The sequence below is a fragment of the Malus domestica genome, chromosome 16, assembly GCF_042453785.1.
Source record: "Malus domestica chromosome 16, GDT2T_hap1".
NCBI lineage: Eukaryota > Viridiplantae > Streptophyta > Magnoliopsida > Rosales > Rosaceae > Malus > Malus domestica.
The window spans coordinates 38,779,112-38,801,168 of NC_091676.1; the positions used below are offsets into that span (position 1 = coordinate 38,779,112).

Genomic DNA, 22,057 nt, shown 5'->3' on the forward strand with positions numbered 1-22,057 from the left:
TATATAAACCTATGAACCTTGAAGGGGATTTGCATGACTATAGCTTTGATAATTTGTTTTAAATGCTTCCGCTGCTTTCGTATATTAAATTTGATTTGTATATGCATGATAGTCATTTAGAAATCCCATCCATGAATCTCATAGATTTCCCTTCAAGAGTTTCCTCCAAAACTCTCGAATTCCGATGAGGGATATGGAATTTGCCAAAAATAGTGGGTGGTGCTATTTGATTTAAAGACCCGAATCAAATGGCTTAAAATCAATCAATTTATATACGTTATGTATTTGTTTACCAATATATTTGCAAACGCTATCCAAAACTTGACTAAAAAAAGCCGAATGCTTTGGTTTCCGGACTTGGTACAACAATCCCAAAGATTGTCTTAAATGGATTGTATATGTACCTAAGTAGTCTAATCCTCACAATCTTCCTATTGATAATGTATCATTGGAAGAACATGTTAGATAAGTCTATCATAAAGAGGACAACACTTTTAATGTCATAGTTCTTCACTTACAAATCGTTGTATGAAGAAATAAGAGTTGCTTTGAACAACCCTTAGCTAATGCAAACACTAGTGCTTGTTTCTTTGTTAAATGAACAAAGAACTTAAGAAGAAAGCACAAGGGCATGGACACTTTATGTGCCATGATTCTTCACTTACAAATTGTTGTATGAAGAAATGAGAGTTGTCTTGAACAACTCTTGAAAGTTTGTAATTATGTTTAGAACATAATGGTTGGTTGACAAAAATAGTCCATCAACATGGACTTATGATGATTTTGAATCATTGAGTGTTGAAGTGTTAAACCACTTCTAGAAACGGAAACTAGGCAAGGACTTCACCTTTGTGTCCCTATCCAAATGGTTCACTAAGTTTATTGTAAACTATATAGTGAACAATAACCACACACTCTCCAAATCGTTTGATGTGTATAACACAATTGAAATAAGTTTCAAGAGAGATAGTGGGAGTTTAGGGACCATGACTATTGTAGTCAAAGGAGAAGTCAAATGAAGAAAGGGAAATAACTCCAAGGGAACAAACTTTCTTTATGAAAGGATGGACATTGGAAGGGGTATTTGCAAGAAATGTCTTGCAAGTGTCAAGAACACACCTTTCGAAGGTGTTGTAAATTGTTCTTGAAAAGTTCAAAACAGTTGGTTCTTCTACTTGAATGCTTGATTCAGTATTAGTAACTATGTTTTACAATCGTTGTAAAAGTGTGGCTAATAAAAAGTAGAAGATTAATGAGAGAAGAGAAAGTACTTCACATTCGGAACGTGAATCAAATGTAGATCTCTACCAAAGCAGATGGTACTTACTTCCTCATATGAACTACCAAAGAAATTGGAAAAACCAAAGATTGTCTTTACATTCCAATTTTAAGGAACTTAATTCCATCACTATAAGGGATGGATGAATGTTTTGTTTGACAAAACATTGTTCTTTATTAATGAATGATTAGATTATTGTAATCTAATTGATTGTCTCTATAGTATAGATGATATGGTAGTGTTAACTGTTTAGAATATAACGATGCTTAAAACCCAAAAGGTTGCAAGGTAGTGACTAATCCCAACTGAGTTGTGATACCTCAAAAACATAAAATACGAGTTGGTCATAGATGGATGCTTTGGATCGTTAGATCCGGATCCAATACCTTCTTATTAAAATTGTATAGAGGCGAAATGTTCGAATCTTTATTCTTTTGGAAAGAAGAAAGAATCACAAAGTTGTTGAGGTTAATTCACTTAGATGTTAGTGGCACTTGTCCACAACATAATACTACTCATGTTGTATGACATTCACCGAAGATCGCTCTCGGTTGGACTATAGTTTATTTTGAATAAACACAAGTCCGAATACTTTGCAAAAGGTTAAAAAAGAATTCAAGAAATGTAAGTTGATGAGTAAGACGTCTAAAGTATTTGCCTCCTTAGATTTGATCCAAGGAAAGATAACACTTTAGAACAGTTTCCTTGAAAAATATCAAGGAAAGAAGCATCAAAAGATAATGGATTTCTCCATTAGGAGAAGAACGAACTTGAATAAGATTTAGTTCGTTGGATGTTATTAATTACCCATATATAGGATATATGCTTCTAAGACAATATGATTGTCAATTAGAAGATCTTCCAAAATTTTCATGACTCCATAAGATGTAGTTGGAAAGAAAGACAAATCTTAATCATGTTAAGATTTGGGGTTGTGTGCTAATAAGCAATATTTGTTTAAAATTATCTTGTGGGTATCCTTAAATTAACATTTGGATATCACTTCTATAAACCAACTAACAAATGTTGTTTGTTGGGTAGTTCATTGTAATCCTACACTAGGATTTGCCTAAGATAGCGCAAATGAACAAGAGATAGAACTCAAAGAATGGGTTCTTTGAGAGATAAGATGATAATCAACAAATATAACAACCTAGTTTCTACACCATAAGCTCCAAGGTAGTCGAGAAGGATTTATAAACTGTCTCAGTTGAATGGTTTGAACTTTATGACTATGTCATAGAGTTGCACCTCTTAATTCGAAAGAAATAAGAATGAAAATCCTATGACTACATTGAGTGTATATACGACATATACTCAAGGAAATGGTAAACTACCATTTGACCCGAAATAATGAAACCTTTATAGCTAATTGGTAGCTTAAGGTGACTACAATCAAAGAGAATGGTTGACTTTGAAGAAACCATCTTTGACGTAGTCTTAGTTTCAATTAATTCGAAGATTGCTAGCTACAACTAAATGGTGATTCAATGTTTGGACATTATATGGGTTTTCGAAACCATTATTAAGATAGTCTTGATAATATATATGTCTAAAACTATGAATCACAAGACATGTAAGTTGTAGAGATCCATCCATCATGGATCTTAGCAAGCTAGTGGGAGCTATAAGCGTCTTATGAGAGAAAGATCAAATCGTTTGATTTCTCATAAAGATGTGAATGAATCTTTTGTTTACTAGGTTTACAAAAGATTAGTGGGAGTTAATCAAATTCCTAAATTTGAATATATATATATATATATATATATATATGATATATTAATTTTGGAAATGAAAAGAATACTTCTTCGTTAAAGTTATGACTTTAAACATTCTATAACGATAGAATGTATATGGGAGATATAGTCTAAATACATGGGATAGAAATCTATAATGATATATTTCAAGATATAATTCGATTATATCAATCCCTAATAATAGACAAGAGATGCTAGGAAGTTTCTCATATGATGATAAACTTCAATTAGAAGGACGACTCTAGTGAGACTAGCAAGTTGCCCTTCTCAAAGGGAACGTACCCTTTGACTCCCAAAGAAATAATGCGTAAATAGAATCCTTTATGCATACGCAGAAAGGTGATTTATGTATTTCATATTATATGAAAAACATTGATATGAGTTGTACCTAGAAAGGTACAAGACGATATCAGTGCAAGCCCAGGATTAGAACCACGGCAACTGTCAAGTGAGTCCTTAAGTATTTAAGAAATACTAAAGGATAGATTCCTCAAAGAATGAGGAAGAATTAGAGTAACGTAATGGAAGTGTAAATGTATTAGATTATGAATCTAATCCATCATTGGATATTTCTTCATTATGAATGAAGAGATAATCAGATATCTCTTTATTATGACTAAAGAGATATTTGGATGGAAACATTAAAAGTAATGACTTTAGTGTGTTCCATTATGAATGCAAAATATATTGCCATATAGAAGCTTACAACAATGTTGTTTGGATGGGAAAGTTCATTTATGAACTCTCTATTCGGTTCCAACCATAAAGTGTCTTTAGTGTACCGACACTACGACACTAATGGGGCGATAGCTCAAGCCAGGGAATCAAGGTCTCATCAAGATCCGAACTCAAATGAGAGACTGAACCACATGATTAAGAATCATGTATAATGGTGACGTCGTTATTCTCAAGGTTGCTTCTATGGATAACATATAGATATCCATTGTCTAGGCCTACTACTCAGCCATTTATGAAATGACTACATAAGAGGTATCATCACTGATGACCAAGCTGATTGGCTCTAGTGCAAGTGGGAGATTGTTGGAAATGTACCCTAAAACCAATCATATGATGATACTTTACGGACATTTCACATGTTAAACTAATCTAGTTTAATATCAAGGGCAAAGATTATTGTTTGAGCCGTCTCATATAAATGTTATACGCTTAAACGATAAGTCCAAGGAATATGTGATTGGGAGAATGCGATCTAAAGAAGTTAGATTCATGAGACCATTCTTTCGTAGACACATCCTAAACGTTCCTGATCATAGGATTGCCAATTGGCCATTGACAGTCCGTTAAGATCAGTACGTGATGTGTCTTCTCTCAGGGAGAGTGACTAGTCTCTAGTCATTGGTGTGTGTGACATCAAGACAAGTACGTAGGTGCTCAATAGAGAATGAGTTCACTGAACACGATCAACAAAGAGTTCTCATATTCATGTCACATGAGAACTCATGGTTGGGATAATGCAAAGTAGTCCTTTGACCTGAGGCATCATAGTTGTCTTGTGGTTAGGTACTTGATCTTTGATTATGTCAAAGTCACCCCATCCTCAGGTGTCCACGGCATCATCGGAGTTAAGCCACTTAGCCATGGAGGCAAGTGAATGCGCAACAAGGGATCTTTAACCTTCAAACCGTTTGGGGGAGAATACTCTATGATATGATTAAGAATCTCTGGCCAGAGTATGAATGAGATTTAGGAAGTCATTCCAAATCACATTCAAGGTAATCATATAAGCACACGAATCACATTGGATAGTAGACATGAATACACTATCAAACCAAACAATGTGGTCAAGAGTATTGTATTAGAGAAAGACCGTATTGCATTTGTAATCCTAAACTGAATAGGTTCTCCACCTCTTCTGATTAGCTTGGGTAACCATGATATGCTGCTAGGTGTCACTCATGGTTTGTGGAAGCCCTAAACGTGTATAATCACTAAAGGGAGAATTGAAAGTAAGTTTCAATTCACAATCGATTTGAAATGGTTTTAATCGCCCACTGCCTCACTAAAAGGAACCTAATGGATCGTACACCATGTAAGGTGGAGATTGAAGAAACAATGGAGATGAGTAAGAATAATTAAATGGTTTAATTATTTATGGCAAGGATTAATTAATATGTTAATTAATCAAACGAATAAGTTCGTTAAAGACCTCGGGATAGTTTTGGACCTTAAGGCCCAACGGGCTTCGAACGTCAAGCCCATTGAATTAAGTTGTATGACAACTTAATGAATAATGATTCACAAAGGCCCAATTAGCCCAATAATACCCTAAGGCCGGCCATTTAGAGATGGAGTGAGTTTTGGACTTATTTACAAGTTTGCCACTCCAATGAATTAAGGTATAAATATGACTTTATAGCCAAAATTCATTTAGGGTTTTCTTTTGGGGAAAGGATGAGAACATAAGCTCTCATTTCTCTCTAAAGTGGCCGGCCACCCTTGGAGGGATTAGCTAGTAATCTTTCTCCTCCAAGGTCACTCATCTCTTCTTCACATCTTACCTTGGTGTGGAGACTTAGAGGTTCTCTATTTTGAGAACTTGGAGAAACATATTCTTCCATCCAAATCCATGGATCTAAGAAGCAAGGAATGAAGGCCCTCTCCTTGGGTGATTAGCCTTTGCTTATGCAAAGAGGAATCTACAAAGGTATAAATTTCTCAACTCACTTTGATTTGAGTTGAGTCTTGGTTCACCAATCTACTAGGCTTTGAATTTCATGGGTAATGTTTTGTTTTTGAGTGCATACAAGCATGATTTCGCCTTTTAATTGTTGATTGCATGCTATAGATGTTATTCAAATGAACATGTTTTTCACAAAATTTCCTTCATCAAGATATTCCACCGGAATAGAGCGTTTTGAGTTGGTGATCGAGTGCGGAGCCTAGGCCGGCTAGTACGTCTGCATGGGCGTTGTCTGCCCAGAGAACTTGAGTGAGAGTTTAAGTCTGAAATGCCTCAAGCTGCTTGCGTACTTTCTTTAGGTATTAGGTCATCGACATGCAAATGCCAGAAATCTCCATTGAGGGAGCAGGTGCAGCTAAAGTGTGCTTGGCTGCCTTCGGGGAGCCGTTGGGCCGCTCTGTTGTGTTGTCAAGGCTAGGTGTGAAGGCGCGGTAGAGAGCCGTGGGGCTGGGGCCATGTTACATGTAGCAGGAAATGCTCAATTTCTAGTATTGGGCCACTCTAAAGCTGAATAATGGAGCAAAGGTCGGCTAGGGCCGTATGACGCACAGCAGGAGGTAGTGTTCAATTGCCGGTACATGTTGCTCTTATGTAGAATCTTTTGAGGCGACGAGGATAAAACTTGCTTATGAGTGTTCCTTCCAGTGTTCGTCTGCCCTTGGCTTGTCTTTTGGGCCGTGTTGTTGCATTTGTCAGAAAACTTTGCATCTGCCAAGGTCTACGCCTTTATTGTCGTGCGTCTGGATTCGGCGAAATAGTACGTCATGATGATGACTGCGTGCATTTGAAGGTAAAACTTGACCTTTCAGGTTACAACAAATATTGCCAAAGTTAACTTTTGAATTTCTAATAGCATCGATGAGAGCTTTTAAACTGTAGAATATAGGTAGTCGGGCCCCTAGCTCTTCTCGCATGATGATAGAGCTTATTTCTAGTCTAGATACCGTCAAACACGTGAATAAGTCCTCCACTGCTTCCGGTTTGGATAGTAGGGATGTGACGTCGGGTACTTCTTCAAGTCTTTGAATGTGCATTACCGAGCCTCATCCTAAAGTGCATGCTTCTCTGCCAGAGCGAAAAAGTCTGCCAGAGTTAGATCTGCTGGAAGTCCTTTTTGGAAGGCTGCTTTAGCTATCGAGTCGTTGCATCCGACTGTCCTTGCCTTCTCTACTTTGAACCTCCTCACATAGTCATGAAGCGACTCCTTTGGGTTCTTCTTGACGTCGAACAAATGGTCAGACTTCTTTTTGATCAAGCGATATGATGAATATTCTTTGGTGAAAACCAAAGAAAGTTCGTAGAAATTCCGGATGGATTGTGGCGGCAGGGTGTAGAACCAATCTTACGCCTCACCTTGTAGAGTGGTGACGAATATCTTGCATATGAGATCATCGTTGTTTCGATAAAGGATCATTGCGCTTCGGTAGCGCTTCAAATGTCTCTCCGAGTCTTCATCCCCTTTGAAAGATGTGAAATGTGGTGTGCTAAACTCGCATAGAGGCTCTGCCTGCTCGATCTCGTCTATGAAGGGTGACCTGCTTATGTTGGTCATGTTCCGTTGTAGTGCCTCGTCGGTGACCTCGTTGCATTGGAAATCATGCAATCGCTTGGTCAAGAGTCTCTCTACTTCTTCCTAAATTTGCCTTTGTTGGGGTAGCTGAGCTCTCGGCTGCCCCTAGCCATGACTTGCTGGTCTAGGCTGCTCTTCCATGTGTTTGGCTCGTCTATGCCGCAGATGCAGTGCATATGGTACGTTCCTAGTAGGCAAGCGAGTTCTTCGCAGGCTGCTGGTTGAACTTGAGCTGGATTAAGTGACTACTTCTTTCCGTCCGTTGTGCTGCCTACTCTGATGTGAGGTGGATGATGCTTTTTGCGAGCTTAGCCTCAAATAAACACTTTGCTCAGAAGGTTGCTCATGTTGACTATCGGAATATGGCCCTAACCGTGAATGTGTGCTCATCTGTGGGCTTAGTCGAGAGTGCACGCTCCTCCGCGTGTTAAGACGGGAGTATACATTATATCGGGGGCCCAATCGAGAATGTACACCGCCCGAACATTCGGCTCATGGCTAGTTGAATGGCTGCTTACCGGGAAGCTGCCGGAAAGGTTTGTCTGCCCTTGTCCTACTTAGGGATACCTTGTTCGGGACACGTTGGATCCCGATACGTTGCAAAAGTTGATTTACTAAGGTTGTCTGTTGTGCAAGGGCGCTCGTCAACTCTATGACTTGTCAAGACAGGTGTTGTTCGCCATTTGGATTGTGTTGTTTGCCATTTGGATTGGAAGAGCTTGGAAGGAATGCACCTCCTTGGGCAGTGGAAGGGTGGTAGACTCCGGGCGCGAGATTTGAGTTGGGAAATGTCAAATCTGTGAAAAAATGTGGTGAGAATGCCCCCGGCTTGATGGTTAGTCCAGATGGTTGAGATAGTCTTGGGCCGACTTGGGCTGCTTGGAAAGCCATGGGAGCAGGCTGGGCCGTGAGAGTGAGCTGTTTGACTGGAGCAGGCTGGGCCACAGGAGTGAGCTGCTCGTCGAGAGCAGGCTGGGTCACGAAAGCAGGCTACTCGGCAGGAGCAGGTTGGGCCATGAGAGTGGGCTGCTCAACGGAAGCAGGCTGCTTAGTATGTGATGCATGCGAATGCGAGGCTTGGGCTCGGGCCGGTGCAAACTTGGATGGCACGGCTTGGGCCGTGGCCTTGGTGCCGTAAGCCTTGGATGGCACAGCTCGGGCCGTGGTGAAGGCACTATGGACCTCGCAATGGGTGGCTACCGAGGTAGCCACCGTGGTGGTTCCCATGGTGGTGGTGCTACTCCACTTATTGTCGCATTTAGCCTCACGGATCTCCGCAATCCTTTTTGTGCGAGAGTCTTTTACGAGTATGAATTTCAACTCTCAATGAAAGCACCAATTTGTGGATGCAAATTTCTTCCTCCTTGATCTTGGACAAAATTGCACCTACAAAATAAATAACACATTTGGTTATGGCCACAAGCCTCACGCGCCCACGATGAATGGGGGGGGGCTTTGGCCGAAGAACCTCCGATGCCAAAGTTAGAATTTAGAGAGAAATAGTGTCTAGAGAATTTTAGGATTTTTGCAAGAGTATTCGAATTGTGTTTTGAAGAGAAAAAGGGGTTTAAATAGGGGTGTGGCTGGCCTCTTAGGGTGAGAGAGGACCGGCCACCTTGCCTTGTTTGTGGCTTTTGTTCATGATTGATGATAATTTTGGGAATTATGTAGTTAATTGGATGATCTTAATTGGCAATTAACATATTATTTAGGTAAATATATTAATTGGCTAATTAGTCATTACAAAAGGAATGAATATATGATTTTTATGGTATGATTATCTAATTAATCAAATAATGGTTGAAAAGATTAGCTAATCAATGTAAAAAAGGCAAGTTATGGTGGAAAAACAAAGGAAATGGCCGGCTCCTATTTTGGAGAAGAATAAACAGCCTTTTGTGTGGTTTTTAGGCTTAATTGTCAATTTAATTGATAATTAATGAGTTTATTAGGTAATAATCCCATCAATTAACTCAATATATGTGGAATATTTGGTAGGTTATTGAATGATTAGATAATTGCTTGGCTAAAAGAGGGAAAGTGGGGTAAAAATATATGGAATGAGATAGGTTTTGAATTGTTACCTATTTTGGGCATTTCTGAATTGGTTGAGGCTGATCGTCCGCCGCTCGCGCGTAGGACTCTCGGTATGCCTCAAGGGCATTTTTGTCCTCTTTTACCCAAAAATCCACGTGTCGCCTTTTGATTATTTTTGGCTCCACAAATTAGAATAGCAAGATTAACCGGAGCGCAAGTAGGCATAAAAGCTTTAGTATACATATATGATGATAGATGGGATAATCACTAACAAGCAGCAATAGCAACAGCTAAAGTAGACTTAAGTTCAAACTTAGCAATCATAGGATGTATTCCAATTTATGTGATGACAATTAATGAATTTAGTAAATATATTAAAGTAAGCATAAGAACAAAAAATTATAATATGAAAGGAGAGTATTAAAAAATTTGAGTATTAGCTTAATGTATATTGGTAAAGTGTCTAATAGATCTAATCATAAGTTTAATTTAGAATTTCAAAATTTAGTTCAAATATTTGGTAGTAAACATGTAAATATGATAGAAACAAAACCCGTAAATAATAGTTTTTTAGAAGGAACTCAATGGACATTACCTAATTTACAAATAGCAAGAAATAGACAACCAGATAAAGTACAAATATATGAAACTAGTATGGGTCAAGCAACAATTAGATTTAGTAATTTCAAGCGACTAGAAAAAATAGAAGATGATGAAAGTGAGATCAAAAATGAGAATATTCATATGACTTTTGATAATTTAGATATTAATTTAGTTGAGCAAAATTTTGATCATATTGTAGATAAGTATATAGAAGATATTGATCATTTAGATGAAGAACAATATTTAGAAAAATACAAAACATATGATTTACGACTACACAGAATTTCAGATGAAGAGATGAAAATTTTAATTTTAGAAATTGGAGTAGAATATATATTAGGATCAAAAGAATATAATAATTTATTAGAATTGAAAGTAGAATGTAATCCAGCAGAAGAAAGTAGTACATCAGGAGTAGAAAATCTAGGACACACGGGTAGAACCGATCAACAATTTTTTAGACCAACAAATGAACAATATAAACACCAAGCTAGAGTAGATTATATGGATGAAAGTATGATGAAACCACCTAAAAAAAATAGGATTTCATATTTGAGAGGATTAGAAAAATTAATATAGCAGGAAATATATTAAATTTAGATAATGTAGATGACACACCCCGACCTAAATCAAGGCGTGCTGGCCGTCACGCGAGAGTTATGTAACCATGTGCACAGTACGGAAGCAAAAGAGATATAAGGAATTATGAATGAATAAAAACCAACTACTAGCAGTACTAGCTAATATAAAGTGCTTGTGCGAGATTAAGTGTGAAATATACAACCAGAGCATAAATATTATGGATGTAGTCAAGCAGGACAAGTACTAATTATACACACCCATGGGGAATCCTACAATTATGATGTTCTGTTAGAACCCCCATCGAATTTCCTCGTGATCCACCAAAGCACTTTTACCTAAAACCTGGAGGTGCGCAAAATAGAAAGAGTGAGTGGGCAAAAACAAAGCTTTTCAAAATCATTTCATTTCTCAAAAGTTCTAACCCCTCGCCATAAAACCTGTATAATTTCTCAGAAAATAACAATAATAATAAGCTATATCATAAATCATACTCAAGATGAAAATCCATAGCAGTATACCATGCCAAAGTATCTCAATGCAATGCCATAAATAATCCAAACAAAATATATCAATGTCAGATATCGTATCAGCCAAATTTCGTCCTCGAAATTCAAACAATAATTACAATCCATTAATAATCATAAAACAACCTTGGATACATATCCCTCATCCGGTCCTTAATTTCCCAAGTGGCTTTCTCCACCAAGTGATTTCTCTACAAAACCTTCACTAGGCGCACTGTCCTATTTCTCAGAACCTTATTTTTCCAATCCAAAATAGTCACTGGCTCCTCATCATAAGTCAAATCCGGATTAATTTCCAAAGGTTGATGAGGTATCACATGAGAAGGATTTGAGATGTAATGATGAAGCATAGAGACATGAAAAACATCATGCACTTTTGACAAATCTGGAGGCAACTCAAGCCTGTAAGCAACCTCACCGACTCGCTCGATGATCATAAACGGTCCAATGTAATAAGGACTCAGCTTGCCTTTCTTTCCAAATCGTACTACACCTCTCCACGGTGATAGCTTCATAAATACCCAATCACCTACATTATATACCCGATCAGTGACATGTCTGTCCGCTAGACTCTTCTGACGATCTTGGCTGCTTTCAGGTTAGACTTAATCACCTGAACATTCTGCGTAGTCTCATCCACGATCTCAAGGCCCACCAAAATTCTTTTGCCAACCTCTGACCAACATAAAGGTGTATGACAAGATTTACCATAGAGAGCCTCGAAATGTGACATACCAATACTTGAATGAAAGCTGTTGTTGTAGGAAAATTCCATCAAATCCAACCGCTTATGCCAAACGTCACCAAACTGCAACACTGAAGATCTCAGTATATCTTCCAACGTCTGAATAGTCCTCTCTGATTGTCCATCTGTCTAAGGATGCTATGATGTACTATAAGTCATCTCGAACCAAGAGCTTCCTGGAATGCTATCCAGAACTTAGAAGTGAACCTAGGATCTTGATTCGAGATAATACTAACTGGAATCCCATGGTACTTTACAATCTTCGATACGAATAATTCAACTAATCGGCTTAAAGGATATTTCTCCCTCACAGGAATAAAATGTGCAGACTTAGTAAGCCGATCAACTATCACCTAAATGCCATCATAACCATTCTGTGTACGAGGAAGCTTGTATACAAAATACATAGTAATATTTTCCCATTTCCATTGTGGAACGGGAAGTGGCTGCATCAATCCAAAAGGCTTCTTTCTTTTTGCTTTGACTTGCTGACATATGACACACCTACTCATATATTCAGCAATTTCTCGTTTCATACCTGGCCAATAATAAAATGGTCAAATGGTATGATACATTTTTGTACCTCCTGGATGCATTGCACAAGCTTAAATATGTGCTTCATCAAGAATTGCTTTCTTTAATTCCATATTATGTGGCACATACATTCTACTCTCCTGCATAAGCATGCCATTAGTTTCTCGAATTCTGAAGTATTTCTTCTTCCCCCGATTCCTCGCTTGAATTATGTCTTGGGTCTCTTCATTATCCATCTGGGCTTCAAGTACATGATCAATTAAAATTGGCCTAACTTGAAAATTAGCAAGTAAGGCTTCCTCTCGATCTTCCACTCATAACTTCACTCTAGTGGACCTTAAATCTGCAAGAAGAGGAACATGACAAGCGTACAAGGCATTAAGTCTAACTGGAGTTTTCCTACTAAGTGCATCAACCACTACATTCGCACAACCAGGGTGATACTCAATCGTGCAATCAAAATCACTAAGCAACTCAATCCACCTTTGTTGCCGAAGATTAAGATCCCTCTGAGTAACAAGATACTGAAGACTTTTATGATCTGTGACATTTCTCACCATAAAGATAATGTAAGATAATTCATCTCATAAGGCTTCAATTGTCATGAAGCATAAGCAATTACCCTACCATGTTGCATTAACACAAAACCCAGACCATTTAAGGAAGCATCGCTGTAGACCTCAAAATTACCACTATCATCTATGAGTGCCAGAATAGGTGCATGAGTGAGATAATACTTTAACTGTTGAAAACTTTGCTAACAATTATCATCTCACTCAAACTTAACTTCTTTTCTAGTCAACCTCGTTAATGGAAAAGCAATGACTGAAAAATCCTTAACAAACCATCTATAATAGCCTGCTAGGCCAAGAAAACTTCGTACCTCAATGACGGTTCGTGGTTCTTCCCAATTCTCTACAGCTGCTACCTTCTGAGAATCCACTTGAATACCTTGAGCAGAAATGAATGTCCCAAAAATGCCACTTGATTCAACCAAAATTGGCATTTGCTAAACCTAGCATACAACTGATGTTCCCTTAATTTCTTCAACACCAAAGTAAGATGTCGAACATGTTTTGCTTTAGACTTAGAGTATACCAAAATGTCATCAATAAAAATAATGACAAACCTGTCTATAAATGGCTGGAATACTCGATTCCTCAAATCCATAAAAGTTGCTGGTGCATTCGTTAATCTGAATGGCATCACTAGAAACTCATAATGACCATAACGAGTCCTGAAAGCAGTCTTAGGGACATCTTCACTACTAATCTTCAATTGGTAATAACCAAACCTCAAATCAATCTTAGAAAACATGCAGGCATCTCGAAGCTGATCAAACAAATCATCTATACGTGGAAACGGATAACAATTCTTAATTGTTACCCGATTTAATTGCCTATAATTAATACACAGCCTCAAAGTCCCGTCTTTCTTCCTTACAAACAAAACTGGAGCTCCCCAGGGTGAAGTACTAGGCTGAATAAAACCTTTATCGACTAATTCCTGCAACTGGACTTTCAATTCCCTCAATTCAGCAGAAGCCATTCTATACGGAGTCAAAGATATAGGATCCGTACGTGGAAGCAAATCAATAGTGAACTCCACATCTCGGTCTGGCGGCAATCCAGGTAAATCATTGATCGGATCATATTTATATATATTTTTACTTCGAATTCACTCGTCTTTTCTTAGTTAGTTCCTTACATTTTTGAGCTATTTACTATGTTTTTGTATTTTGTGTGATTTATCAAGCAAAGAAAAGAAAAGTAGCACAAGTGAATTATTAAGTAACAAATTCGTCAAAACTGCCTGTGTAGATTAGCTGACTTTGAAAGCATGTTACAAACAGCTCAGAATGAATTAGAAAATGAGCCTTATATTCGTGGAAAGCTACGGATGTCTACTTTCTGGAGCAATTTACGGATTGTTAATATCATTTTTCTAGAAGACGTTATGGGCATTGTAACACTGAAAGGTTCAGAAACGTGGACAGCACATACACAAGGAGAAAGGCAAGGCATGGATAGTTTGACATGGGCAGAAAATGGGTGGATTGTTGGCTGAAATAATGAAGAACATGTGTGTACAAATGCAAAGGAAAAACACACACACATGGGCAAAGGAAACACACACACATGGGCATAAAATGGGTTGATTTGTGGTTGAAATGATGGAGGTCATGTGTGTGTAAATGTAAAGGGAAAAACATGGCAGAAAATGTGTGTGTTTTGTGGTTGAAATGATGAAGCACGTGTGTGTAAATGTAAAGAGGAAACATGCCAACACACACCCACACAAGCTCACATGCAAAGGAAATGGAGTGGTCCTCTCCCTAGCCTATAAATACATCCACCCTTCACCATAACAAGGGGGAAGAAAACCAAAGAGAACACAATCCACCCATCCACCCTTCACCATAACCCACCTATATCCATCCACCACCATAATTTACCACTCATCCATCAAACCACACCTTGTGCCGCTACAAAGAGAAGAAGAAGGATCTTGGACGTGCTTGCCATTCAAATTGGATTGTTGGAGCGTTTTTAGGTGTTTTCTTTCTTTTGTTTTCAATGTTTAAATTTGTTTATCTTTGCTTTGTAAGTATGAGTGGCTAAACTCCTATTTAGTTAGGGGGAAGTTTGAAGCCATGAACATGCTTGAGATTTAAATTGGAAATCAATTCATATACAAGTGTGTCATGTGTGAAGAACGGACCTCTAACTAATCCATCCATCATCTTATTTCTTAAATTTGTTTTACAATCTTCCTAGTTTTATAACTTGTTTGTTTGTTTCAAATTCATCAAAACTAAAATCCCCCTTTTACTTTCTTGTTTCAAAGTGTTTAAAATTTGTTTGTTTGTGTTTTAGAGTGTTTTGAGTCAAGTCAAAACCCAAATTTCGTCCAAAGTTGTGCTAGAGTCAGAAACTGCCTAGTTTGTGTTTTTAGGCAGTTTTGAGTGTCTTTAAGTTATTTTGAGTCTTGTGAACCTGTTTTGAGTTCTTTAAGTCTATTCAAACGTTTTTAACTTTGTTTTTATGTTTTTGAGTTAGTTTAGAGGTTTTAGCAAGCCCTCCTAATCCCCGGTTTAGAACGATCCCTACTTACATACTTTACTACAATTGTCAAAAAGAGGGTTTAATTTGTGTGCTTATATATTTCGCATCAAATTTTGGCGCCGTTGCCGGGGATTAGCAAACTTTGCTAATCCCTTGGTTCTTTTCTTTTTGTTTAGTTTGTTTTTGTTTTAGTTTCTGACTTAGTTTTGTTTTCCTTGTTTTGTGTTACTTTTGATATTTGATTTATTTTTCTTCCTTTGATTTTAGGTACAAATGGAGCGAGACATGGCACTTGCGACCATTCAAGCTCAATTGGCACAACTCACTGCTCAATTGACTCATAATGCCGAACGGACCACAATGCCAAGTGTCCCTACATTTGATGTGCCCTATGGGCAAGGTTATCAAAGTCCTCAATTTTATGCAAATGAAGATGTTTGGGGATATCAAGGCCATAACCAATCGAGGGGCAACATTTTTTCCAACGCTTACAATTTAGATTGGAGAGGTAATTCAGATTATATGTGGGATGAACCTCAACAATTTCAACAAGGTGGATATTGGCAGCAAGACGAGTTCTATTCAAGACCTATGCAGCCACCACAGCATTCCCCACAACAATTCCAATCAAATCAAAGTATGCCCATGAATTATAATGAAATTCTTGAAGGACTAATTTCTGTAGCGCAGGGTTTACGAAAAGAAGAACAATTGCCGCCATCGGAAGAGTTCTATCAGTGGCCATATGAACCGTCACAGCCACCACAACAATCAACCCAATTCAATTCAGGTACGTCCTTGGATAATGATACACTTAATAAGTTACTCACCTCTTTGAATCAGGGAGTAGAAAATCGAAACCAGGAGATGCAAGACCGAGTCAAAAGAGTGGACGAATTGGAGATGCAAGTTGGGCAGATTGTGGAATTCATGGCACAGATTCGAGATCAAAGTGAACTTTCCAACTCAAACATTGCAAATTCAAAGGCAGAAAGTGAAATCGATGAAGCCATCACTTTGGAAGGTGACATGAAGGATGAAGCTGTCCCAGAACCATCCAAACACAACCCGAACATGGATGAATTGCTGCTGCAAGCAGAAGAGGAGGAGGACGACCTGGGCAGTTTAGAAGAATTTTTGCTGCAAGCTCCTCAAATCCCTATGTCATCCAACTCAGGTGAGGATTCACTTCATTCTAACATTATTCCACCGAATGTCCTTTGTCCTTGCAGGTTTTTGATTCCAAATATCAAAGAGAGTGAAAAAGACATTGTGAAAGCTCTTCCAAAGGTGCAAAGTGATATCCCAATTCTTGGTGCACCAAAACAAGTTCCCGATGGTATTGAAATGTTCAAAGAACCTTGCACACCAAGAAAAGGGATTCAAGAAAATGAAGTGGTTGAAGCATATCAAGAATACATCCAAGAGGCTGTGCATGAGACAATCAAGCCCAAAGCAGTTGAGTTTGATGACACGGGACAAGCCACAACCATCATAGTAAACCTGGCCAAGTTCAAAGTCCCGGAAATGTTCAAAAATGTGGTGTTTGTCATTGAGTTTGTGTCGGAAAAAGAAAGTAAGCCATCTTCTCCAATTTTAATTTTTATTTATACTAACATTTTTCTGATTTTGATGATTCAGGCACCCACTCTTGAATTTAAACCATTGCCGAATCATTTCAAGTATCACCTCCCATTAAAAGATAAATTCCATGCTTTGGAGCCGAGGGGAGTTTAAAGGAAAGTTTCGTCCGGCTAAAGACGTTAAATCAAGCGCTTCTTGGGAGGCAACCCAAGCATTCAACGAAGGGAGACTTTGGAATCGCTAACCAAATCAGATTTGAATTCTTACACCCTTATCTTTACTGCTTTCATTTTGTTTTGTTTAGTTAGTTGTGTTATTTGGTTGATTTCTGTGAGTTTGTGTTATTTAGTTTAAGTGTGGGGGAAGGTTAACCAAAGTTTTTTTTACATTAATTTACATATTTAAAAATAATAATAATAATAATAATAATAATAATAATAATACATAAAAAAAAAAAAAAGTAAAAAAAAAGTACAAATATTTTACAATGATGTAAACTAATAGTATTCATTGGTCGGGTGGTGCTTCAGTAGTAGGCGGGGCTTCAGCAGTCGGCGGGGCCACAGAAGGAGGAGGCGGCAGAGGTTGATCAGTTGGAGCTTCACTACGCGGTGCCGCTCCAGAAGACGAAGGCAGATGTTGTTGGAACAAACCCACAAACCTCCGATGATCAAGTAAAATTTGACCATCGGTGTCCTGCATCTGGTCAATCTTCCTCTTCATGCTGGTGGCATAGCTGTGTGCGAGCTTGTGCAATTGTTTATTTTCATGCTTGAGTCCTTTAATCTCCTCTTTGAGACTCTGTATTTCAGCCACCAACGATTCAACATGACGGGTTCGGGCAAATAGGCGTTGGGCCATGTTGGACACGGAACCGGCACACTGCACGCTAAGAGCCAGAGACTCCTTAACCGCCAATTCATCAGATCGTCTAGCGAGCAGTCTGTTATCTCTGGGGGTGACAAGGTTTCGGGCCACCACCGCAGCGGTCATGTCATTTTTCATCACCGAATCCCCCACGGTAAGGGGACCGGTAGGGGATATGAATGATGGGCGCCATATGTTGTCTGGTGAAGGCGGGGCTGCCTCTTCACCACGGTTCAAGTCAAAACGGCGATCGGAAGGGCCAGACATTTTCTGAAAGTGTTGAGAAAGAAGAGATCAGACTGATTAAGATTTTGGAAGTTTACAGGAGGGAGTGTTTACAGGAGGGAGCTCAAGTGTGTTATGGAACAAAATTAACGCCTCTATAAAAAGAAGAAATCAAAGAGGCGCTCCTCAGAGAAGCGTCCTCTCGCAAATCGAAGCGTCGGGGCTCCTTTCTCAAAAGCCGGATTTTTTTCTCAAAAGAGGCGTTTCATTTCTTAAAGGCTGGGCTTGCTCAGAAACCACGAGCCGAACCCCGGATTTCAAAAGATCAATTTGTCCTGACGTGTCGTCACTTGTCACACGCAAATTGCTTTGCGAAATTCTCGGGCAGTTTGTCGAAGCACCAATTCAGAAATCGAAGAGGGAAATTCAACAGTCAAAGACACGCTAGCTTTCTCAAAAGCTGGGCTTCAACCCACGGGCAAATCTTCTTTTCCAGATTTATCCGCACGTGTCACATGCTACCTCTACAATCGACGATGCTCAGAACTCGAAGCGCCGATTCCAGATATCAATGAGGAATCTGCTTTGTGGAAATTACGGGCAACTTTGTCAGAAAGCGCGTAATTTGTACTATTCATCCATCCACCGGTTGCCGACAATGAGTGAGAGAATAGTTCCGGTTGTGAAGAAAAGTCCTATAAGTATTAACCTTCGCCTTCCACAGCAAAGGCACACCCTCTCAGCACTTCTTCATCTCCGAGAATGCATTCCCAAAGAACCCTCTCGAGTCACTCTGTATTCCTCATTCCCTGGGATACCCCTGCAAACAACCCATCCAGAGCAAAAGTATTTCATATCATAATGGTTGAAAGCAAGAGTATCTCATATCATGCATTCTCCATGTCCTTTTCCTTGTCTTTGTTCTAACCTGCAGGACATGGAGAAATTGCTCTCGAGTACTCGTCTTCCACTGCTGATGTACTTCCAAAGAAGCTGCCACATCTACCTGAAGAACAGATAAGGCAAGCGAAAATGATACCAACAGCATGTGGAGACAACGTACAGAAGAAACAAGCAGAGAAGAATGCAGCTTGCACAATCATCCCAGCGGAAGGAGTCCGAGCTGAGGAACTAGAGAAGCTGCCACATCTGCTTGGAGAACAAATAGGGAACTGCAACATCACCAAAGAGCAAAGCTTCGCCGTACAATATCATCAAATCATCACTTGCAAGTAAAAAGCTAAGTGTCACCCCGTTCAAGAGGAAAGCTGTGGAAAGTCAACAAGCACGATCAATGATCACTTATTAGTTCTATTCATTGTCTTTTATCGTGATTTTCAATTTTTCGTTTGCAATTTTTTTTATATTTTCTTGTGTCACTTAACTGATTTATTTCTTTTCTTTGCAGGAACTTTTGGTTATTTCCACCCTTGAAGTTGATTGCAGAATTTTAGCTTGGGGGTCATCGCTTGATTTTACTGCAAATTAGGGAAGTTTTCAGTCCAATTGTTTTATTTTGTTTCTTATTATTTATTTATTTTATTTTTATTTGCATTATAGTGTTTTCTGACATTGGGGACAATGTCCAGTTTAAGTTTGGGGGTAAAGAGTATAAAAATGACCAAATTGAAATTTTTTTTTTTGTACCTTCAACTACGAACGAGTTTCATTTGTTTCCATGTTGTTGCTTTTTGTTTTCTTAATTAGTTTTGTTTTCTTTTAAAAAAAAATAAAATAAAATTTAAAAAAAATCGGAAAATTTAAAAATCCAAAAATATTGTCTTGTTTCCCTTATTGTTATGAATTAGATTTTTGTTAGTTTCCCGACCCAATGATATAATTGGATCAAATTTGAACCATGATCATCAAGAACTTAGTTAACATGTGTTTTGTGAAATTCCTAATTCTCTTGTTAGTTTTGTACATGTTTGATCATCTTTGAAAAACCAAATGCACATAGCCTTGTTAATGTGAAACTAAAGTATGACTTAAAGCTTCATATGTGAATTTAGTGACCATATACATCCTATGTGAGTTTTTGAGCCGATTGAAAGTGTGTGCATTTTTCATACACTCCTATTCTTTCATGTGTGATGAACTTATGTGAGATACATTTCTAGAACTTGCATAACGATCTTTCAAAATGTTTGTCATTGATTGCATGAACTTGGAAATGATAGAGGCATTAGGTTTACCACTATGGCCCAAATAACCATGTTTCCCAAATAAAAATGATATCATTAGATTGCCAATTTGAGCCGTGTATGTTGAGCCTTTTATTTCTTATCACCAGATATGTCTACCCTTATACCTGAAACATTTTTCCTTACCCTTTCCAAGCGAGCAATGCGAGATTGTCTTATGAGAAACGTTTGTGAAGTACTTTGAAGGTGTTTGGCAAAAGAATAAGTGTGGGGGTATTTCATGTTTGTATTTAAAAAAAAAAGAGAAAAGAGAAGAAAAGAAAAAGAAAAAGAAAGATTGTATACAAATGAAATAAAAAGTTTTTAAAGTTTCAGTTTAAGGTTGTGGTTGGAGGTGCTAGAAGAATTGCTGGAGAGCTTGAGTTCTTATAAATCTAAAGAAAAGAATTGCTTGCAATGTAGCTTGGAATTTGTGTTTTCCTATTCTATCGTTTCAATAACCATATCCCTAAACCTCATTACATCCAATAAAAGTCCTCTTGATTTAAGTTTTGCAATTATGACTGTGGAGAAGTGATCTTTATGCAAGCTTATGGTAGAAATTTCACATTTGAATTTTTGAGCGAAACACATTAAAACTAAACACATGTGTGATTGAGTGCATATCCCGTGAGAAGGTCGCTAGTTTGCATATGATGATTTTAAAAATATAAACTTGAAATTGCATTAGCATGGCTATCTCACACACTACACTTCAAGGATGATTTAAAGATTACTGCTAATATTTGAATAAGGAAGATGAACTTGGATTAGCTTGTTTGATGCTAGCTATGGTTCTTGTTGATTTGTGTTCTCGAATGAAATTCTATGAGGGTCACATAGGGGGAAGCTAATGTTTTTCTTGTTACTTCTTGTTCTTGTTTTCTTTGTTTTGCTCGAGGACTAGCAAAAGTTAAGTGTGGGGGTATTTGATCGGATCATATTTATATATATTTTTACTTCGAATTCACTCGTCTTTTCTTAGTTAGTTCCTTACATTTTTGAGCTATTTACTATGTTTTTGTATTTTGTGTGATTTATCAAGCAAAGAAAAGAAAAGTAGCACAAGTGAATTATTAAGTAACAAATTCGTCAAAACTGCCTGTGCAGATTAGCTGACTTTGAAAGCATGTTACAAACAGCTCAGAATGAATTAGAAAATGAGCCTTATATTCGTGGAAAGCTACGGATGTCTACTTTCTGGAGCAATTTACGGATTGTTAATATCATTTTTCTAGAAGAAGTTATGGGCATTGTAACACTGAAAGGTTCAGAAACGTGGACAGCACATACACAAAGAGAAAGGCAAGGCATGGATAGTTTGACATGGGCAGAAAATGGGTGGATTGTTGGCTGAAATAATGAAGAACATGTGTGTACAAATGCAAAGGAAAAACACACACACATGGGCAAAGGAAACACACACACATGGGCATAAAATGGGTTGATTTGTGGTTGAAATGATGGAGGTCATGTGTGTGTAAATGTAAAGGGAAAAACATGGCAGAAAATGTGTGTGTTTTGTGGTTGAAATGATGAAGCATGTGTGTGTAAATGTAAAGAGGAAACATGCCAACACACACCCACACAAGCTCACATGCAAAGGAAATGGAGTGGTCCTCTCCCTAGCCTATAAATACATCCACCCTTCACCATAACAAGGGGGAAGAAAACCAAAGAGAACACAATCCACCCATCCACCCTTCACCATAACCCACCTATATCCATCCACCACCATAATTTACCACTCATCCATCAAACCACACCTTGTGCCGCTACAAAGAGAAGAAGAAGGATCTTG

The 22,057-nt window shown here is 38.2% G+C and overlaps 1 protein-coding gene and 1 long non-coding RNA gene across 2 annotated transcripts; one reads left to right on the top strand and one right to left on the bottom strand.

The window, feature by feature from the left end:
* Positions 1-11,244: 11,244 nt before the first annotated feature.
* LOC139193156 (uncharacterized) lies at positions 11,245-13,880 on the bottom strand. Its single transcript, XM_070816133.1, has 7 exons — positions 13,719-13,880; positions 13,462-13,604; positions 13,216-13,315; positions 12,960-13,074; positions 12,766-12,873; positions 11,667-11,728; positions 11,245-11,562 (listed from the first exon to the last, which is right to left on the bottom strand). Exons 1-7 carry the CDS (start codon positions 13,878-13,880, stop codon positions 11,245-11,247), a joined length of 1,008 nt encoding a protein of 335 aa, XP_070672234.1.
* A 5,594-nt stretch (positions 13,881-19,474) lies between these two features.
* LOC139193214 (uncharacterized) lies at positions 19,475-21,699 on the top strand. The gene is made up of 2 exons (XR_011577629.1): positions 19,475-21,240; positions 21,367-21,699. It is a non-coding gene; the product is annotated as an uncharacterized lncRNA (long non-coding RNA).
* Positions 21,700-22,057: the final 358 nt, after the last annotated feature.

What these genes read in the sequence shown, in the direction of transcription:
- LOC139193156 (XM_070816133.1), bottom strand. Translation starts at nt 13,880, where the DNA reads ATGGCTTCTGCTGAATTGAGGGAATTGAAAGTCCAGTTGCAGGAATTA. An exon ending in TTCCAGCCATTTATAGACAG is followed by an intron (nt 13,316 to 13,461) that starts GTTTGTCATTAT and finishes GGTTGAATCAAG; the next exon opens with TGGCATTTTTGGGACATTCA. An exon ending in TTTTGTGTTAATGCAACATG is followed by an intron (nt 12,874 to 12,959) that starts GTAGGGTAATTG and finishes GAAATGTCACAG; the next exon opens with ATCATAAAAGTCTTCAGTAT.